Here is a 14,971-nt window from a genome sequence, read left to right as displayed (position 1 = left end):
GGTGTGGCCTCCTCTACACCAGCGAGACCCGACGCAGATTGGGGGACCGCTTTGTCGAGCACCTACGCTCCGTCCGTCACAATAGACAGGGACCTCCCAGTTGCCACCCACTTCAACTCTTCCTCTCATTCCCATCTAGATATGTCCATACATGGCCTCCTCTACTGCCATGATGAGGCCAAACTCAGATTGGAGAAGCAACTCCTCTCTATTTCTGGGCTTCGGCCCTCTCTTCCCCCCCCCCCCCATTCCTGATGAAGGATCTCGGCCCAAAACGTTGGCTGCTCTTTTCTCACGGATGCTGCCTGACCTGCTGAGTTCTTCCAGCGTTGTGTCTGTCTGTCTACCTTGCCCAGGGTATATTCTGTGCCTTTGCTTCTGGCGATGTTGTTCTGCATCGGGGAGCACGGACTCTGGTTTGCAGACCTTGGGAGCTGGAGCATGCGATGCCCGGTTGTGTCCCCCCTTTACCTTGATCCGCCTGACACACATTGTCCTTCGCCGAGCCTGGCCGCAACCGGCGGGCTTGGGCGCGACGTTGGGACGTCGCCCTGCGCGGTGACGTCAGCGGCGCCGGAGGGCGGGGACTGAGCGGAGGGAGGGAGGGAGGCTGGCGAGTTGGTGACTGCGCTTCGCGGGATAGGGGCCGGTCGGGAGCGAGCCGCACGAAGTGACCCGTCCCCCCTTGGCAGAGCGCATCACCTGGCAGTCGCCGAGGCCAAGCCAGCGCTCCACGGAAGTAGTCAGCCAGAGGCATTTGGTCTCGCGTCCGCAGCCGGTTGCAGGATGCCGCTGGCACAGTTAGCCGGTCCCTGGCCCAAAGTGGACGTGGTTCACCTGGAGTCGGAGGTAAATGCTCGAGTGGGGAATTAACGGTTTGCATGTTGCAAACGGGCATGAATTTGCCCGAGGAGAGAACACGGTGGGCATTAACAGTGGCGTGAGGAGACCGGTTTAGAAGCCGAGCCGATGCGTCCGGGTTGAGGTGACTGGATGGGGAATGGAGCCGGATGAACTCCGAATGTTTTTCTCTCTGCTCGACAGAATTCCTCGGAAAGTTGAGGTTTGAAGGGCCGGAGCGGGGCTGTCTCCAGCCTCGCACTTTTCTGAGGGCGATTCAGTGAGATTCCAGATGAATGAAAAACACTGCTGGGGCGCAGTTGGATTGTGTGGAGACGGGTTTATTGGATAATTAAAACCATTAAACGGCGATAAGTGTAACTTTGGAGATGCCAGTTATATTGCCGCGCCGTGTTTGTGATTATGAACATTTTATTAAAGAAATCGAGGATCTTGGAGCCTTGTAGTTTACATGCTTTTTGCCACGATCTTGTATTTTGTTAGACGCTTCAACATCACGCTCCGATTTTCCCAACTTCGGCGTTGTTGCGAATTTGTTGACTTTTATGAGAATAAACCAATTTATAACGTCCTTAAAGGGTCGCCATCTTTATGAATATATTTTTATTTGAATAGCCCGATTTATTTTAAAACCACCGACAAATAAAATGACACGGAACATCTCGCATTACAACAGCAATTTGCGATAAAAATGACGCACGAGAAAGCAGGGACCGTGGCTGTTGCGATGACATTGAATAAAATCTTTTATTGAATGCATTAACGACCTTGTACCCCGCAGTCGGGGGGGGGGGGAATTCCTCCTCCGTGAGGATTTCTTTCAGTCCAAAATAATTTGCTACTCGTATGTAACGGGGCAGCTCCTCTACCGCAGAACGAAACCTGCAATTGAGAGAGTGTTGTTTAAAAGAATTTTTTGTGTACAATATGTAGAAGTGAAAAGTCAGCATCGAAGTGCTAAATAATGGACTTGCAGGATGTCAGTGCATTTTCCCAGCGATCAGCGGCAGGGCTTGGAAAATGCCGTTAGGGATTCAGAACTAACATGAAAAGACTGAAACTGAATCTAGATCGTCCTCGGGGAGGAAATTTGATCTCGGCTAGTAAACCATGTAAACCCTTATAGTTCATACATTTTTCAGAGTTTGTCTGAACTGGAACAGAATTAAATGGCTTGTAGTTCGCTAATTGTATTAAACATTCGAGCATTACGTTTATAATCTCAATCCTATGCTACCGAAACGTAATTCTTAACAAGTGCAGTCGTTCGTTACGGGGGAGGTGTGGGACAATACGCACTGGCAGGATATCTTATTAATGATTCTTTCAACTGGCTGTAGTGGCCCATTGATCTGAAGATTCTGCAACGCTAAACGAATCCTTGATACAATAGTGTCCACCACCTGGTATAAATTTTCTGATATTTGATTGAGCCAACTTGCAACACAGGTTATTATGCTGGTTGATGTTTTGTAAGTCAAATATCACAACTGTCACTGCATTGCCTTGTTGGTTTCTGTAACTGGTGGTCTGTGCCACGAAAAGTTTTTGATGGAGTAGCTGGTAATGTCAAGCTCTTTCATTCCATTCTAGTATTCTGACAAAGCTTTCTGTGGGCCTACGTGATGTATATTGAGACCATAAGGCATAGGAGCAGAATTCGGTCACTCTTTTTGCGTCTGCTCTGCCATTCCATCATGGCTGATTTATTATCCCTTTCAACTGCCTTAGCCCTGTAACCTTTGATGCCCTCACTCATCAAGAATCTATCTACCTCCACTTTAATATACCCAGTGACCTGGCTTCCACAGCTGTCTGGCAGTGAATTCCAGAGTCACCACCCTCTGCTAAAGGAGTCTCTTGTCTCGGTTCTGAAGGGACATCCCTCTATTCTAAAGCTGTGCTCACCCATTAGAGGAAAGATTCCCCCCCCCCCCCACCAATCCACTCAGTCAGTATTCAATAGTTTTCAATGAGATCCCCCCTCATTTTTCTAAACTCAGTGAGTACAGGCCTGGAGCCATCAAACGCTCCTCATGCGTTAACCCTTCATTCCCTTGATCATTCTTGGGAACCTCCCCAGGACCCTCTCCACTGCCAGCACAGACTTTCTTAGATAAAGGGTCCAAAGCTGCTCACAATACGGTCTGAGCAATGCCCTAAAATGCCTCAGCATTACATCCTTACCTGTATATTCCAATCCTCAATTAATTACATCCCTTTCTTCGACATTCCCTTGGGTTTGGAGATTACTTCTGTTCTGGTTTTGTGTGTTCTGCGGTGGCTAAAGAGGTAATTGGAGTTCAGACCTTTGCATTAACAGGGCAGATGGAGGTTGAATTGGTGAGTGGATAGTTTGTGAGCTGGTGGTCTTCCCTGTCTGTGCAGGTATGATATGTGGCCGCAAGCATTTCGGTACTGTTCTCAGTGCAACGCTGTCAGTGGTCACGGTTCATGGGTGCTCCCAGGAGTCACTAATCTTTTCATGTTGCCTCAGTAAGGTTTTAGGACATGTAGTCTGTCTAGTGTACCTGACTGAGTGTAACTAGGGTCTCAATACAGGGGATGTTGCATTGGGAGAGGACATTTATATTGGTTTGCAACTCAGTGCATAAAAGTATAGCTTAGAGTAGGGGTTCCCATTCTTTGTTTTAATCCATGGACCAATACCATTGAGCAAGGGGTCTGTGGACCCCCTGGTTTAGAGGTTCGTTTACTGTATGGACCAAACACCAGAAATGTGATCTGTGTGGCTTTGACCATGGAATGATCAGTGCCAGATGGGGTGGTTTGAGTATCTCAGAAACTGCTGATCTCCTGGGATTTTCACGTACAGCAGTCCTTAGAGGATCGTGTGAAAACAGAAAAGAAACATCCAGTGAGTGGCAGTTCTGTGAGTGAAATTGCCTTGTTGACGAGAGGGGTCAGAGGAGAATGGTCAGATTGGTTCTGGCTGACAGGTTTGTGACAATAATGCAGATAACCATGTGTTACAACAGCGGTGTGCAGAAGAGCATCTCTGAATGAAACATCAAACCAAACAGCAGCAGGAGACTATGAAGAAGATTATGATTTAGTAGCCACTTTATTAGGTACCAGAGGTACCTGATATTTAAATTATGACCTAGTGTAGTTGTGATATTCTGATAAAGTTTGCATGGGTGATATCTAGTGTGCAAACATTGTGAACACATTATGACATGGACATGTTTTACCATTTGCCCTTTGTTTTACAATCACTTTGGGATTGCCAACATTTATTGACAATTCTGAATTGTTCTTGACCTGGTGGTGGTAAGTCCTGTTCTTGATCTTCAAGTACTTTTCATGAAGGTACTGCAGTACTGTTGGGTTGGGAGTTCCAGGATTTTTTGAGTCCAGTGACAGTGAAGGAATCAAGTCAGGTTGGTGTGTGACTTGGAGCAGATGGGGCAGGGGGGTAGTGACGTGCCCATACACCTACTGTTTTGTCCTATGGAGGCGCTTAAGGTAAGCAAGGCAAACAAATGGATTGCATTGGCAGAGGAAATGAGTGCCTTGGGCAGAGGATGGTGCTTTGTCCAAGATGTCATTGAGCTGTTGGAGAATGTAGCTAAACATGTGAAGAGTTTTCATTATGCTCCTAATTTTTGATTTCACAAGATCACAAGACAAAGGAGCAGAAGTAGGCCATTCGGCTCATCAAGTCTGCTCCGCCACTCCACCATGAGCTAAACTATTCTCCCATCTAGTTCCAACTTCCGGCTTTTTCCCCATATCCCTTGATACCCTGACTAATTAGATACCTATCAATCTCCTCATTAAACACCCTCAATGATTGGGCCGCCACAGCTGTATGTGGCAACGAATTCCATAAATCCACGACCCTGATTTGTAAGTAGTCACTTTACTGTGCAAGCAGGTAAGTTGCCCCTGATTTATCTGACCATCCTTTGCAGCCACATTAACAGAGTGGACGTATTGATTTTTCTGATTGTGCCGAGAAGCTTGGAATGGCATTGCCTTAGAAGGCCAAGGCAAGAGGGTTAGATTCTCTTTTTGGGTATGTCCATTGTTTAATACTTGTGTGAGTGAAAGCTCGTGCCTAAATGTTGTGCAACCTCTGCTGTATGCAGGCTCGGACTGCTGTATTTGTTGAGAGGTTGTGAACGGAATTGAATATTACAAAGTTATTACTCATCCCCACTTCCGACGACGTTGGAAGAAGAATCATTCATGAAGTAGCTCATGGTGATTCAGTGTAGGATACGCACCTGTTTTTTTTTTTTGGAAGCAATGTCCTGGGGCCAGGAGACTAACCTCCAACAATCACAACCGTTATTCTTGGTGTGAGATATGACTCCAGCTATTGGCTTTCTCCTGGATGTCCATTGATTTCATTGTTCTCATGGTTCCTTGATGCCACGCTAGGTCAAATGCTTCTTGATGCAAGAGTAGTCATTCTCACCTCACTGGCAGTTTCACCTAGAGTTGAATGATCTTACCAAAACTGGCTTCAGTGTAAAAGCAGACACGAAGAAATCTGCAGATGCTGGAAATTCAAGCAGCACACTCAAAATGCTGGTGGAACACAGCAGGCCAGGCAGCATCTATAGGGAGAAGCACTGTCGACGTTTTGGGCCAAGACCCTTCGTCAGGACTAACTGATAGTAAGAGATTTGAAAGTAGGAAGGAGAGGGGGAAATCTGAAATGATAGAAGACAGGAAGGGGTGGGGTGAAGCTAAGAGCTGGAAAGGTGATTGGCAAAAGGGATACAGAGCTGGAGAAGGGAAAGGATCATGGGACGGGAGGCCTAGGGAGAAAGAAAGGGGGAGGGGAGCACCAGAGGGAGATGGAGAACAGGCAGGGTGATGGGCAGAAAGAGAGAAAAAAGGGGGGGAATAAATAAATCAGGGATGGGATAAGAAGGGGAGGAGGGGCATTAACGGAAGTTGGAGAAATCAATGTTCATGCCATCAGGTTGGAGGCTACCCAGCCGGTATATAAGGTGTTATTCCTCCAACCTGAGTGTGGCTTCACCTTGACAGTAGAGGAGGCCATGGATAGACATATCAGAATGGGAATAGGATGTAGAATTAAAATGTGTGGCCACTGGGAGATCCTGCTTTCTCTGGCGGACCGAGCGTAGGTGTTCAGCAAAACGGTCTCCCAGTCTGCGTCAGGTCTCACCAATATATAAAAGGGAGCACCGGACGCAGTATACCACACCAGCCGACTCACAAGTGAAGTGTCGCCTCACCTGGAAGGGCTGTCTCGGACCCTGAATGGTGGTGAGGGAGGAAGTGTAAGGGCAGGTGTAGCACTTGTTCGGCTTACAAGGATAAGTGTCAGGAGGGAGATCGGTGGGAAGGGATGGGGGGGGCGAATGGGCAGGGGAGTCGCGTAGGGAGTGATCCCTGCGGAAAGCAGAAAGTGGGGGGGAGGGAAAGATATGTTTGGTAGTGGGATCCCGTTGGTGGTGGCGGAAGTTACAGAGAATTATACGTTGGACCCAGAGGCTGGTGGGGTGGTAGGTGAGGACAAGGGGAACCCTATCTCAAGTGGGCTGGTGGGTGGAAGGGGTGAGAGCAGATGTGTGTGAAAAAAAAAGCTACTTAATAGGATTGATGCCACTGTCTTCTGCGTAGCTGCTGATTGCTTAAGTGGTAATTAGCTGGACCTGATTTGTCATGAACAGATCAAGTCTTAACAATTTTCCACATTGTCTGGGAGGTGCTGTGTTTAAACTTGGGTGGAGGCACAGCAAGTTCCAGAGTGTTGATCTCCAGCTGAATTTCTTGTCCTTGCAGTGTCCCTGGCTGTGAATTGAGTTGGCTGAAGTCTGACTTTTCTGATGTTGGGGATCTTGGGAGGAGCCCAAGATGAATCTTCACTGGACACAATAGGGCAAGTAGACCTATGTGAAAAAGCCATAGTTATATGGCATAGAAACAGGACTTTCAGCCCAATTCCTCCTTGCAGACCAGGGTGCCTTCTTGAGCTAATCCCATTTGTCTGCCCTTGGCCCATATCCATTGAAACTAGGGGTTTCTTAATGGCATAAAAAAGGTTGGGAACCCCCGCAAAACCTTTTCTATTGATGTACCTGTCCAAATGTCTTCTAAAGGTTGTAATTTACTTGCCTTACTATTTCCTCTGGCAGCTCATTCCATATTCCATTAACCCTCTTTTTAATAGATACTTTATTGACCCCCAAAGGAAATTACCATTTCCCAAAGGAAAGAACCCTTCTGGTCTCTTTTTAACCTTTCCTCCTCTATCTTAAATCTGTGGTCTCTAATTTTAGACTTGTATCCTGGGGAGGGACAATTCTAACCACTCACCCTATTTAATCTTACCATAATTTGATAAACTAATAAGATCTTCCCTCAGTCTCTTGTTCACCGGGGAGCAATTCCCAGCCTATCCAGTCTTTCCATATAACTCAAGCCTTCCTGGCCGTACAACGTTCTAGTGAATTTTTTTTTGCATCCTCTCTAGCTCATCCTTCCTACAGTATGACAAGCAGAAGTGAACAAAAAAAGTTCAAAGTTCATTTTCTCCAATGTCTTGTACAGCTGGAACATAGTGTCCCAACTCCTGTGCTCAGTATCCCATCCAATGGAGGCAATGTGCCACGTGGCTTTTTAACCATTTTGTCTACCTGTGTACTTGTACAGCAAAATCTCTCAAGTCCTGCCCTGATTTAACTTTGCAAAATGCTTCACCTTACACTTCTGCCTGCCATCCCTTTGCCTATTTTCCCAATTGATCTAATTCCTGTTGTGTAATTAGGCAACCTTCCCTGTCCATTTAAGTTCCTGTTGGTCGGGGTCAAGCGCAGATGTTGCAACCTAGCTATCTACATAGTCGAAAGCGGCTAGTGTGCAAGCCAAGGCAGTACGATATGGAGAGCAAGCCCATGCAGCAGGCTTCCCCTCAATACACAGCTGATGTGATTTCCAAAGAGGAGTAGGGGTTGCCAGGTGAACTCAATGTAGGACTGCCTTAGTGACTCCAGCTCTAGATTTTTCCTGGAGGTTTACTCCTGAAGCCTTCTCCATGAGTGGGTATAGCCACAAGGCAGCAGAGATTTGAGATCAGAGTTTTCCTTCTCCTAGATGAGCTGCATGCTGATCGTGCTCATCATAGCTGATGAGCCCTAGCAGCTCATCACACCGCTAGTTATGTTGTCATTTGCAAACTTACTGATTGTGCTGCCAACATTCTCAACCAAATTGTTAATGTCAAATAACAGGGGACCCGGCACTGATCCCTGAGGCGCACAACTGCTCACAGAGTCTAATCTGAAAAACAATGCTCCTCTATCACATTTGAATTCCACCAGCCAGATCTGCATTGGCTAATTCATTCTGGATCACATGTGTCATCACTTGGGTCAGTCTGCCATGTGGGATCGTGAAAAAGAGGTTTGCTAAAGTTCATATAGTCAGCATCCATTGCCCTGCCCTTAGTCACTTCAAAAGAAAACTCATTTAAATTCATGATGTGTGATTTTCTTTCTCCATGAGCAAAGGTATATTATTGTTATTTACTGGTTTAGACATAGAGAGGGATAGATCCTTCCAGCCCAATGAGCTGCAGCACCTAGCAACCCACCTATTTAACCCTAGCCTAATCACAGGACGACTTACAGTGACCAGTTAACCCACCAACCTGTTTACCTTTCGTCTGTGGGATGAAACCCGTGCAATCACAAACTCTAGCCTAATCACAGGACGATTTACAGTGATCAGTTAACCTACTAACCTGTTCATTTTTGGTCTGTGGGATGAAACCCATGCAATCACAGATTCCATACAGATGGTGTCGGAATTGAACTCTCAAATACCCTGAGCTGTAATAGGGTTGCACTAGCTGCTGTGGCCTAATAAGACTTTGCAAATCAGTGATTCCCAACGGAGGTGGTTATGGTTCTAAGGGGGCGCTAGGTGAAATAGAAGTAGTCCGGGGGGGGGGGGGGGGTGATGAGCGGCATCCTAACTTGAGGCATGAGACCTGACCGTTAGTAGAGCAGGCACTTACAAAAAAAAAAGGATGAGGCATTGTGGCAGTAAAATAGAGCCAAACAGTGAACTTGCCAACACTGAGGCTTCCTCTTGAGATGTGAAAAGTGATCTTGGCTTCATGTGTGCGGTCAAGAACCATCCATGGGGATTATGAGAACTTAATGTGATTGGTTAGTTGTGCTAACTGGGATAGTGTAAATGTAGTGAGCAGAACACCAGCTCTATCCTGACTACATTCAGATTCCATCTGTGTCAACTCGCTGCTGTCAACATACAATAAGCATTTCCAAACTTGTGTTGATTTTTTATTATAATTTAGTCTCATTAATGATGGATAAATAAATATGGTGTGATCTGTGTCTGAAGGTCATGAAGCCATGAATTCTAATCCTGCTAAGAAACAGAAACTGTAGAAAGTGTGTCAATAAAATGATACATATCTGAAGTATAATTTTATTCCTTTCCCATCAGATTAACAATGTGTCTTATTTGTAATACTGTACTGCCTAATGAAGCCATGAAAAAAATCAAGATTGTAGGAACACTTCTGTAAAAGACACCCTGAAAAGGCCACTTATGGTATTACTCAGTTGCCGAAGATGAAAGCAGCATTTGAAAAGTGTTGTACACTCGAGTCGTTTGCCAAGAAAGCTAAAAATGACCTTGATAGTGGTCTCATTGCTTCTTATAGCATTGCTATCATTTTGGAATCTCGTACAATTGCTGGAAGATTAATAATGCCTGCTTTATCAAAAGTACTCACCACTATACTCAAAATGGATATCTATATTTTAAAATCATTACTTTGAGAAATAACTTTAGAGCTCATCATGTTGACGAAATGAATGAAGACATTGAGTATCAACTATGCATAAAGCTTTAAAAAAGTAGAATTTGGGATACAACTAGATGAGTCAACTGTGAGACAATGAGGCATTGTTATTGGCATATGTACAGTTTATGAAGCAACTCTCTTTCTTAAAAAGATTAAAAACAAATATGGAGAACCCATCTACAATGAGAATAAAAGTATTCCGAATAAGAACATGATTTTTTGTGCAACAGATGGAACACCATATATGGCATGTCGCCATGCTGGTTTAGTGACATTTATGAAAAAAGAAATTCCAAGTCTGTTTTCAATCAATTGTGTAATTCATCATCAGCATCTCACAGCCAAAATTCTCAGCCAGCAACTTTTTTCAAACGTGACTCTTTGGAATGACTGCTATCAACAAAATTATAGCTTATCTACTAAATAACAGAATATTTCACCAGTTATGCCAAGATAATGATGAAGAGTTTGAGCGCTTGCTTCTTCACACTAAAGTGCATTGGCTGTCAAAAGGCTTCTGCTTAAAACATTCCTTTGATCTTTTTAATACTGTAGTTGAATTTTAGCTCCGACTAGAGCATGGGAAACGAGATTGAACTTCTACGTGGAGATGTGGCATACCTAGCGGTCAGTATGACAAAATAAATATTCTAAATATGAAAATGCACGGTGAGAATTTCAATTTAATCAAGGCAAAAAGTGCAGTGTCCACTTTTATCGGAAATGTATAAGCAAAACTTTGGGAGAAAAATGTTCTCACAGTTTTCCTACATGGAAAGTTTGGCACTGTCTTTCACAGACGGTGATTTGCAAGAGTACTGCTTACACCAGTCACTGAAGAAGGATTTTCAGAATCGATTCAAGAATTTGAGCGATCTGGAAATTCTTTACTGAGTAATTAACCCATTTCTTGGCAAGGTGGAAGAACAGGAAGAGAACTCACAGATTGAAAAGGCTTTTCAAAAATGTCAGCCTTTGTGGTATGTGTCCTACACTGTCGTACAAAGTTTCCTGGTCTTTGGAGAAGAGCCAAACTGCTCTTCATTGCATTTCCATCCTCCTACCTTGTTGAGAGGTATTAGTGCAGTGAACCACATACTCACAAGAAACAGAAACTGCTTGGACAGTGTTACACGTGGGGACTTGAGGCTTTTACTGTTGCAACTTGAACCAGATATTTCAACTCTTGCTTAAAAAACTATCAAGCTCAAGGATCACATTGATATTGAAGCTGCTGTACAGTGCACAGGTACTGTGTAAGCTAGGTTTAAAGACAAATTAAACATTTAAAGCACAATATTTTTTTCTCATGTTAGCATATGGTAGACATGGGTTTACACTATGGGGGTGCTGCAAAGCATATTGTGCTTTGGGTGGGGGACATTGGCAAGTATGAAGATGCTTTAGGGGGGCATTGGGCTAAAAAAAAGATTGGGAGGCACTGAGGTAGACCCTGTCTTGCAGAATTCCTTCCGACAAATTTCCCACCACCACTCATAATAGGCTCACGGACCTGTAGTCCCATGTCATGTCCTTGCAGCATGTTTGAAATAAAGACACAATCTTAGCCACAGTTCCATCTTCCAATACTTCATGTACGGCTAAGGAAGATATGAAAATCTCAGTCAGGGCCCCATGAAAGTTTTTCGCCTTGTGTCCTAGGGTACGCTTGGTCAGGCCTCAGGAATATATCCACCTTTATGCACTTCATCACCTCCTCTTTCATAATATCGATATGTTTTGGGAGTGTTCCAATCATCTTGAGTGTCCATATGCTGAGTCGTGCCATGGTTTGGGATGTGTATGTTCTGCAGCTTAATTTTCCGCTACTACTTGCCCTGAGACTGAGACAAAATTTTCAGGTTTCATCTGGTTGTGGGATCACTTTGTTCTGTAAATTATACGCTGTTTCTCTTTAATACATGTGTACGTTAGTCCGGTGTGCAGGCTCACCAGGTGGGTGACACATTCATAGCTATGCATGGTGCTGCTCTCGGTATGACCTTACTCGCGTATGACCGCGGAACCGATCATATGCAGCTGTGAGGCGGCACGGTAGTGTAGCGGCTAGCGGACCATCTTACAGCGTCAGCTGTAAATTCTCGCTGCTGTCTGTAAGGAGTTTGTACGTTCTGCTTGTGACTGCAAGATGTATGGTTAGGTTTAGTGAGTTGTGGGCAAGCTATGTTAGAGCTGGACTGCCCCCAGCACGTCCTCATACTGTTTGCGTCAATGTCCAGGGCTGTGCATTTATTGAATGTTTCGATGTTTCAGTGTATATGTGACAAATACCTTTTTCTTTCATCTCTGATCCACTGCTTTGATTATAATGTTGGAGTGTGGGGGATAGAGCCTCAGTGGTTCTTTTAATCTAGTGAGATATTAATTGCAATACCATGGCATATGACACATACTTGATTAAATTTACAATTATAGAAATGCACTTTTCATTTTTGTTATCTCAGGAAATGAAGAAGCTTGTTTGCCAAGTTTCTGTTATCACCACTTTACACGAGACTAGTAAGCACCATCTTTTGCAAAGCATTAAGTGTCTGACTTACAGAAAATTCTCCCTAAAAAGGCAATTATATCGTAGAGTCACAGGAAAGTACAGCACAGAAATAGGCTCTTCGGCCCATCTAGTCTGTGCCAAAGCATGTAAACTGCTTACTTCCATCGACCTGTACCAGGACCATAGCCCTCCATACCCCTACTATCCATACCATCAGACCATAATGGTATGGATGCTAAGGGTATGGAGGGCTCTGGAGGGCTCTGGTTTAGGCCATTTAGCCCATCGAGTCTGCTCTGCCATTCAATTGTGACTTATTCATTTACTTTCTCAACTCGCATCACATGGAGTTATGAATTAGTACTTTTGATTGTACAGAAATTCAAGCTGTTTTACGGGTAGGAGGTTATTGGATCACACATACTGTTCACTTGTGTAATGAATATTTTAAGACTCGTAGCAATTATGATTTGTAAAATATAGAGAGAATGGTTCAAGTTTGAGAATGGACTATTCTTGGGTCATCGCTTTCACTAATGATGACTGCAAAGATGCATATATTAGGATGCTCTATTGACTACAGCTCAAATTTAACACCATCATCCCCTCCAAACTAATCAGTAAAGTCCAAGACCTAGCCCTCAATACCCCCTTGTGCAGATGGATCCTGGATTTCCTCACTTGCAGACCCAGTCAGTTTGGATTGGTGGCAAGATCTCCGTCAGGTGCATCACAAGACTCCCCAGCCCCTCCCCACCCCCCACCGTTCTACTTGCTTTACACCTACAACTGGGTGGCTAAGTGTAGTGGTGTGCTACACGCAGGGCTGAGATAACGACACGCAGTCGGTGAGCTGCAGTTGCAAAAGAGGTTTATTCAAACTTCGTGGCCTCGCTTTAAAGCCTTCCTGATCCTGCCCTCCCCGGGCGGGAATGCTGTAGGGGGCGCGTATTCACAGTCCCGTCCCGCGCGCGGGCTTCTCCCCTTGCTGGTGAAGCAGGCTTGGTGCCCTCTTTGGGACCGGCCTCAATGCCGGCGCGCGCCACTTTGTGAGCCGGTTCGAGTGCGCTGGGAAGTGGGTCGCCACATAACCCACCCCCTAGAACCGGCGATACACCCCCTCAGTCCTCAGTCTGGGAGGTCTGCCTCTGCACTGCAGTGCCTGAATCTCGACCGGCTGCGCCAAGTCCACTTTGGCCGGTTTGAGTCGGTCCACTGTGAAAACCTCCTCTTTCCCCCCAATGTCCAGCACGAATGTGGACCCGTTGTTTCTGATCACCGTAATCGGCCCCTCGTAGGGCCGCTGTAGCGGTGCCCGATGTCCGCCCCGTCATACCCAAACAAGTTTTGCAGGTCTTTGGGTATGCAGGTCGGGTTCTGCCCATGCTGTGAAGTGGGTATGGGGGCCAGGTTACCGAGCCTCTCGCTTAGTCTGCCCAGGACTGCTGCGGGTTCTTCCTCTTGTTCCCTTGAGGCTGGTATGAACTCTCCTGGGACAACCGGGGTGCGCCGTACACCAACTCGGCCAATGAGGTGTGCAGATCCTCTTTGGGCACCGTGTGGATTCCGAGCAGGACCCAGGGAAGCTCGTCCACCCAGTTAGGCCCTTTGAGGCGGGCCATGAGAGCCGACTTCAGATGACGGTGGAAACGCTCCACTAGTCCGTTTGACTGTGGGTGGTAGGCAGTTGTGTGGTGCAGCTGTGTCCCCAAAAGGCTGGCCATAGCTGACCACAGGCTGGAGGTGAACTGGGCGCCTCTGTCGGAGGTAATGTGGGCCGGTACACCAAAGCGAGATACCCAGGTGGCAATCAGTGCTCGGGCGCACGATTCGGAGGTGGTGTCGGTGAGAGGGACCGCCTCTGGCCATCTTGTGAACCGGTCCACAATAGTCAGGAGGTAAGACGCTGATCTCGGCTCCGGTGTCGATCAAAAAGTGGTGTCCCGACTGCTTGTCCCAGACATACAGGAGGCTATCCCGATGGCCAGCACCGTAGCTGCTGGCCCTGGCGTTTTCTGGGAACTTGCAGGGCGGGCTACAGCGGCGGGCTTCTGCGCCCCACTGCTGGTGGTAGAAGCACCATTGTTCATTGGTCTCCTCCTCCCTTGCCTCTGGGGTTAGTGGGCTCTGTGGCTGGGCCTGGTCTGGTTTGCTGCTGGGAGTGTGGCCTGGTGATCTGTGCGACGGACGCCCCACTCTCCTTCTTGGCTTTCCACAGCACGTCCGCCCGGGCCGCCATCTTCCGGGGGTCGCTGAAATCCGTGTCGGACAGCAGCAGGCATATGTCCTCGGGCAGCTGCTCCAGGAACGCCTGCTCAAACATGAGGCAGGGCTTGTGACCTCCGACCAGGGACAGCATCTCGTTCATCAAAGGCGATGGTGGCCTGTCCCCCAAACCATCCAGGTGCAGTAAGCGGGCAGCTCCCTCGTGCCGTGAGAGTCCGGAAGTCCTTATGAACAAGGCTTTGAATTCTGTGTATTTGCCATCCTCTGGGGGCGACTGTATGAACTCCTCAACCTGGGCGGCTGTCTCCTGGTCGAGGGAGCTCACCATGTAGTAGTAACGTGTGGCATCTGAGGTTATCTGTCAAATGTGGAATTGGGCTTCTGCTTGCTGGAACCATAGGTGAGGTCACAGCGTCCAGAAGCTTGGCAGTTTTAACGAAACTGCATGAACAGATGCGGCGTCGTTCATCTCCGGTCCAAATATCGTTTGGGCTGTCGGGGTCACCAATTGTAGTGGTGTGCTACAT

At 46.5% G+C, this 14,971-nt stretch overlaps 1 protein-coding gene across 4 annotated transcripts in view; it reads left to right on the top strand.

The window, feature by feature from the left end:
• The first annotated feature begins 606 nt into the window (after nt 1–606).
• rps6ka1 (ribosomal protein S6 kinase a, polypeptide 1) overlaps nt 607–14,971 on the top strand; it is a 165,485-nt gene continuing 151,120 nt past the window's right edge. For 2 of the 4 annotated variants that reach the window (XM_073034406.1, XM_073034403.1), the window contains exon 1: nt 607–849. In XM_073034406.1, the coding sequence (XP_072890507.1) occupies nt 787–849 (63 nt within the window). In that variant the 5' untranslated portion in view covers nt 607–786. Of the gene's footprint in view, nt 850–10,270; nt 10,334–14,971 lie in introns of those variants that run through there. The other 2 variants (XM_073034409.1, XM_073034404.1) reach the window with 1 other exon arrangement.

This window comes from Hemitrygon akajei, chromosome 32 (genome assembly GCF_048418815.1).
Source record: "Hemitrygon akajei chromosome 32, sHemAka1.3, whole genome shotgun sequence".
Taxonomy (NCBI): domain Eukaryota; kingdom Metazoa; phylum Chordata; class Chondrichthyes; order Myliobatiformes; family Dasyatidae; genus Hemitrygon; species Hemitrygon akajei.
The sequence above is the reverse complement of the archived record's forward strand: the minus strand, read 5'-3'. Positions and strand labels throughout refer to the sequence as shown.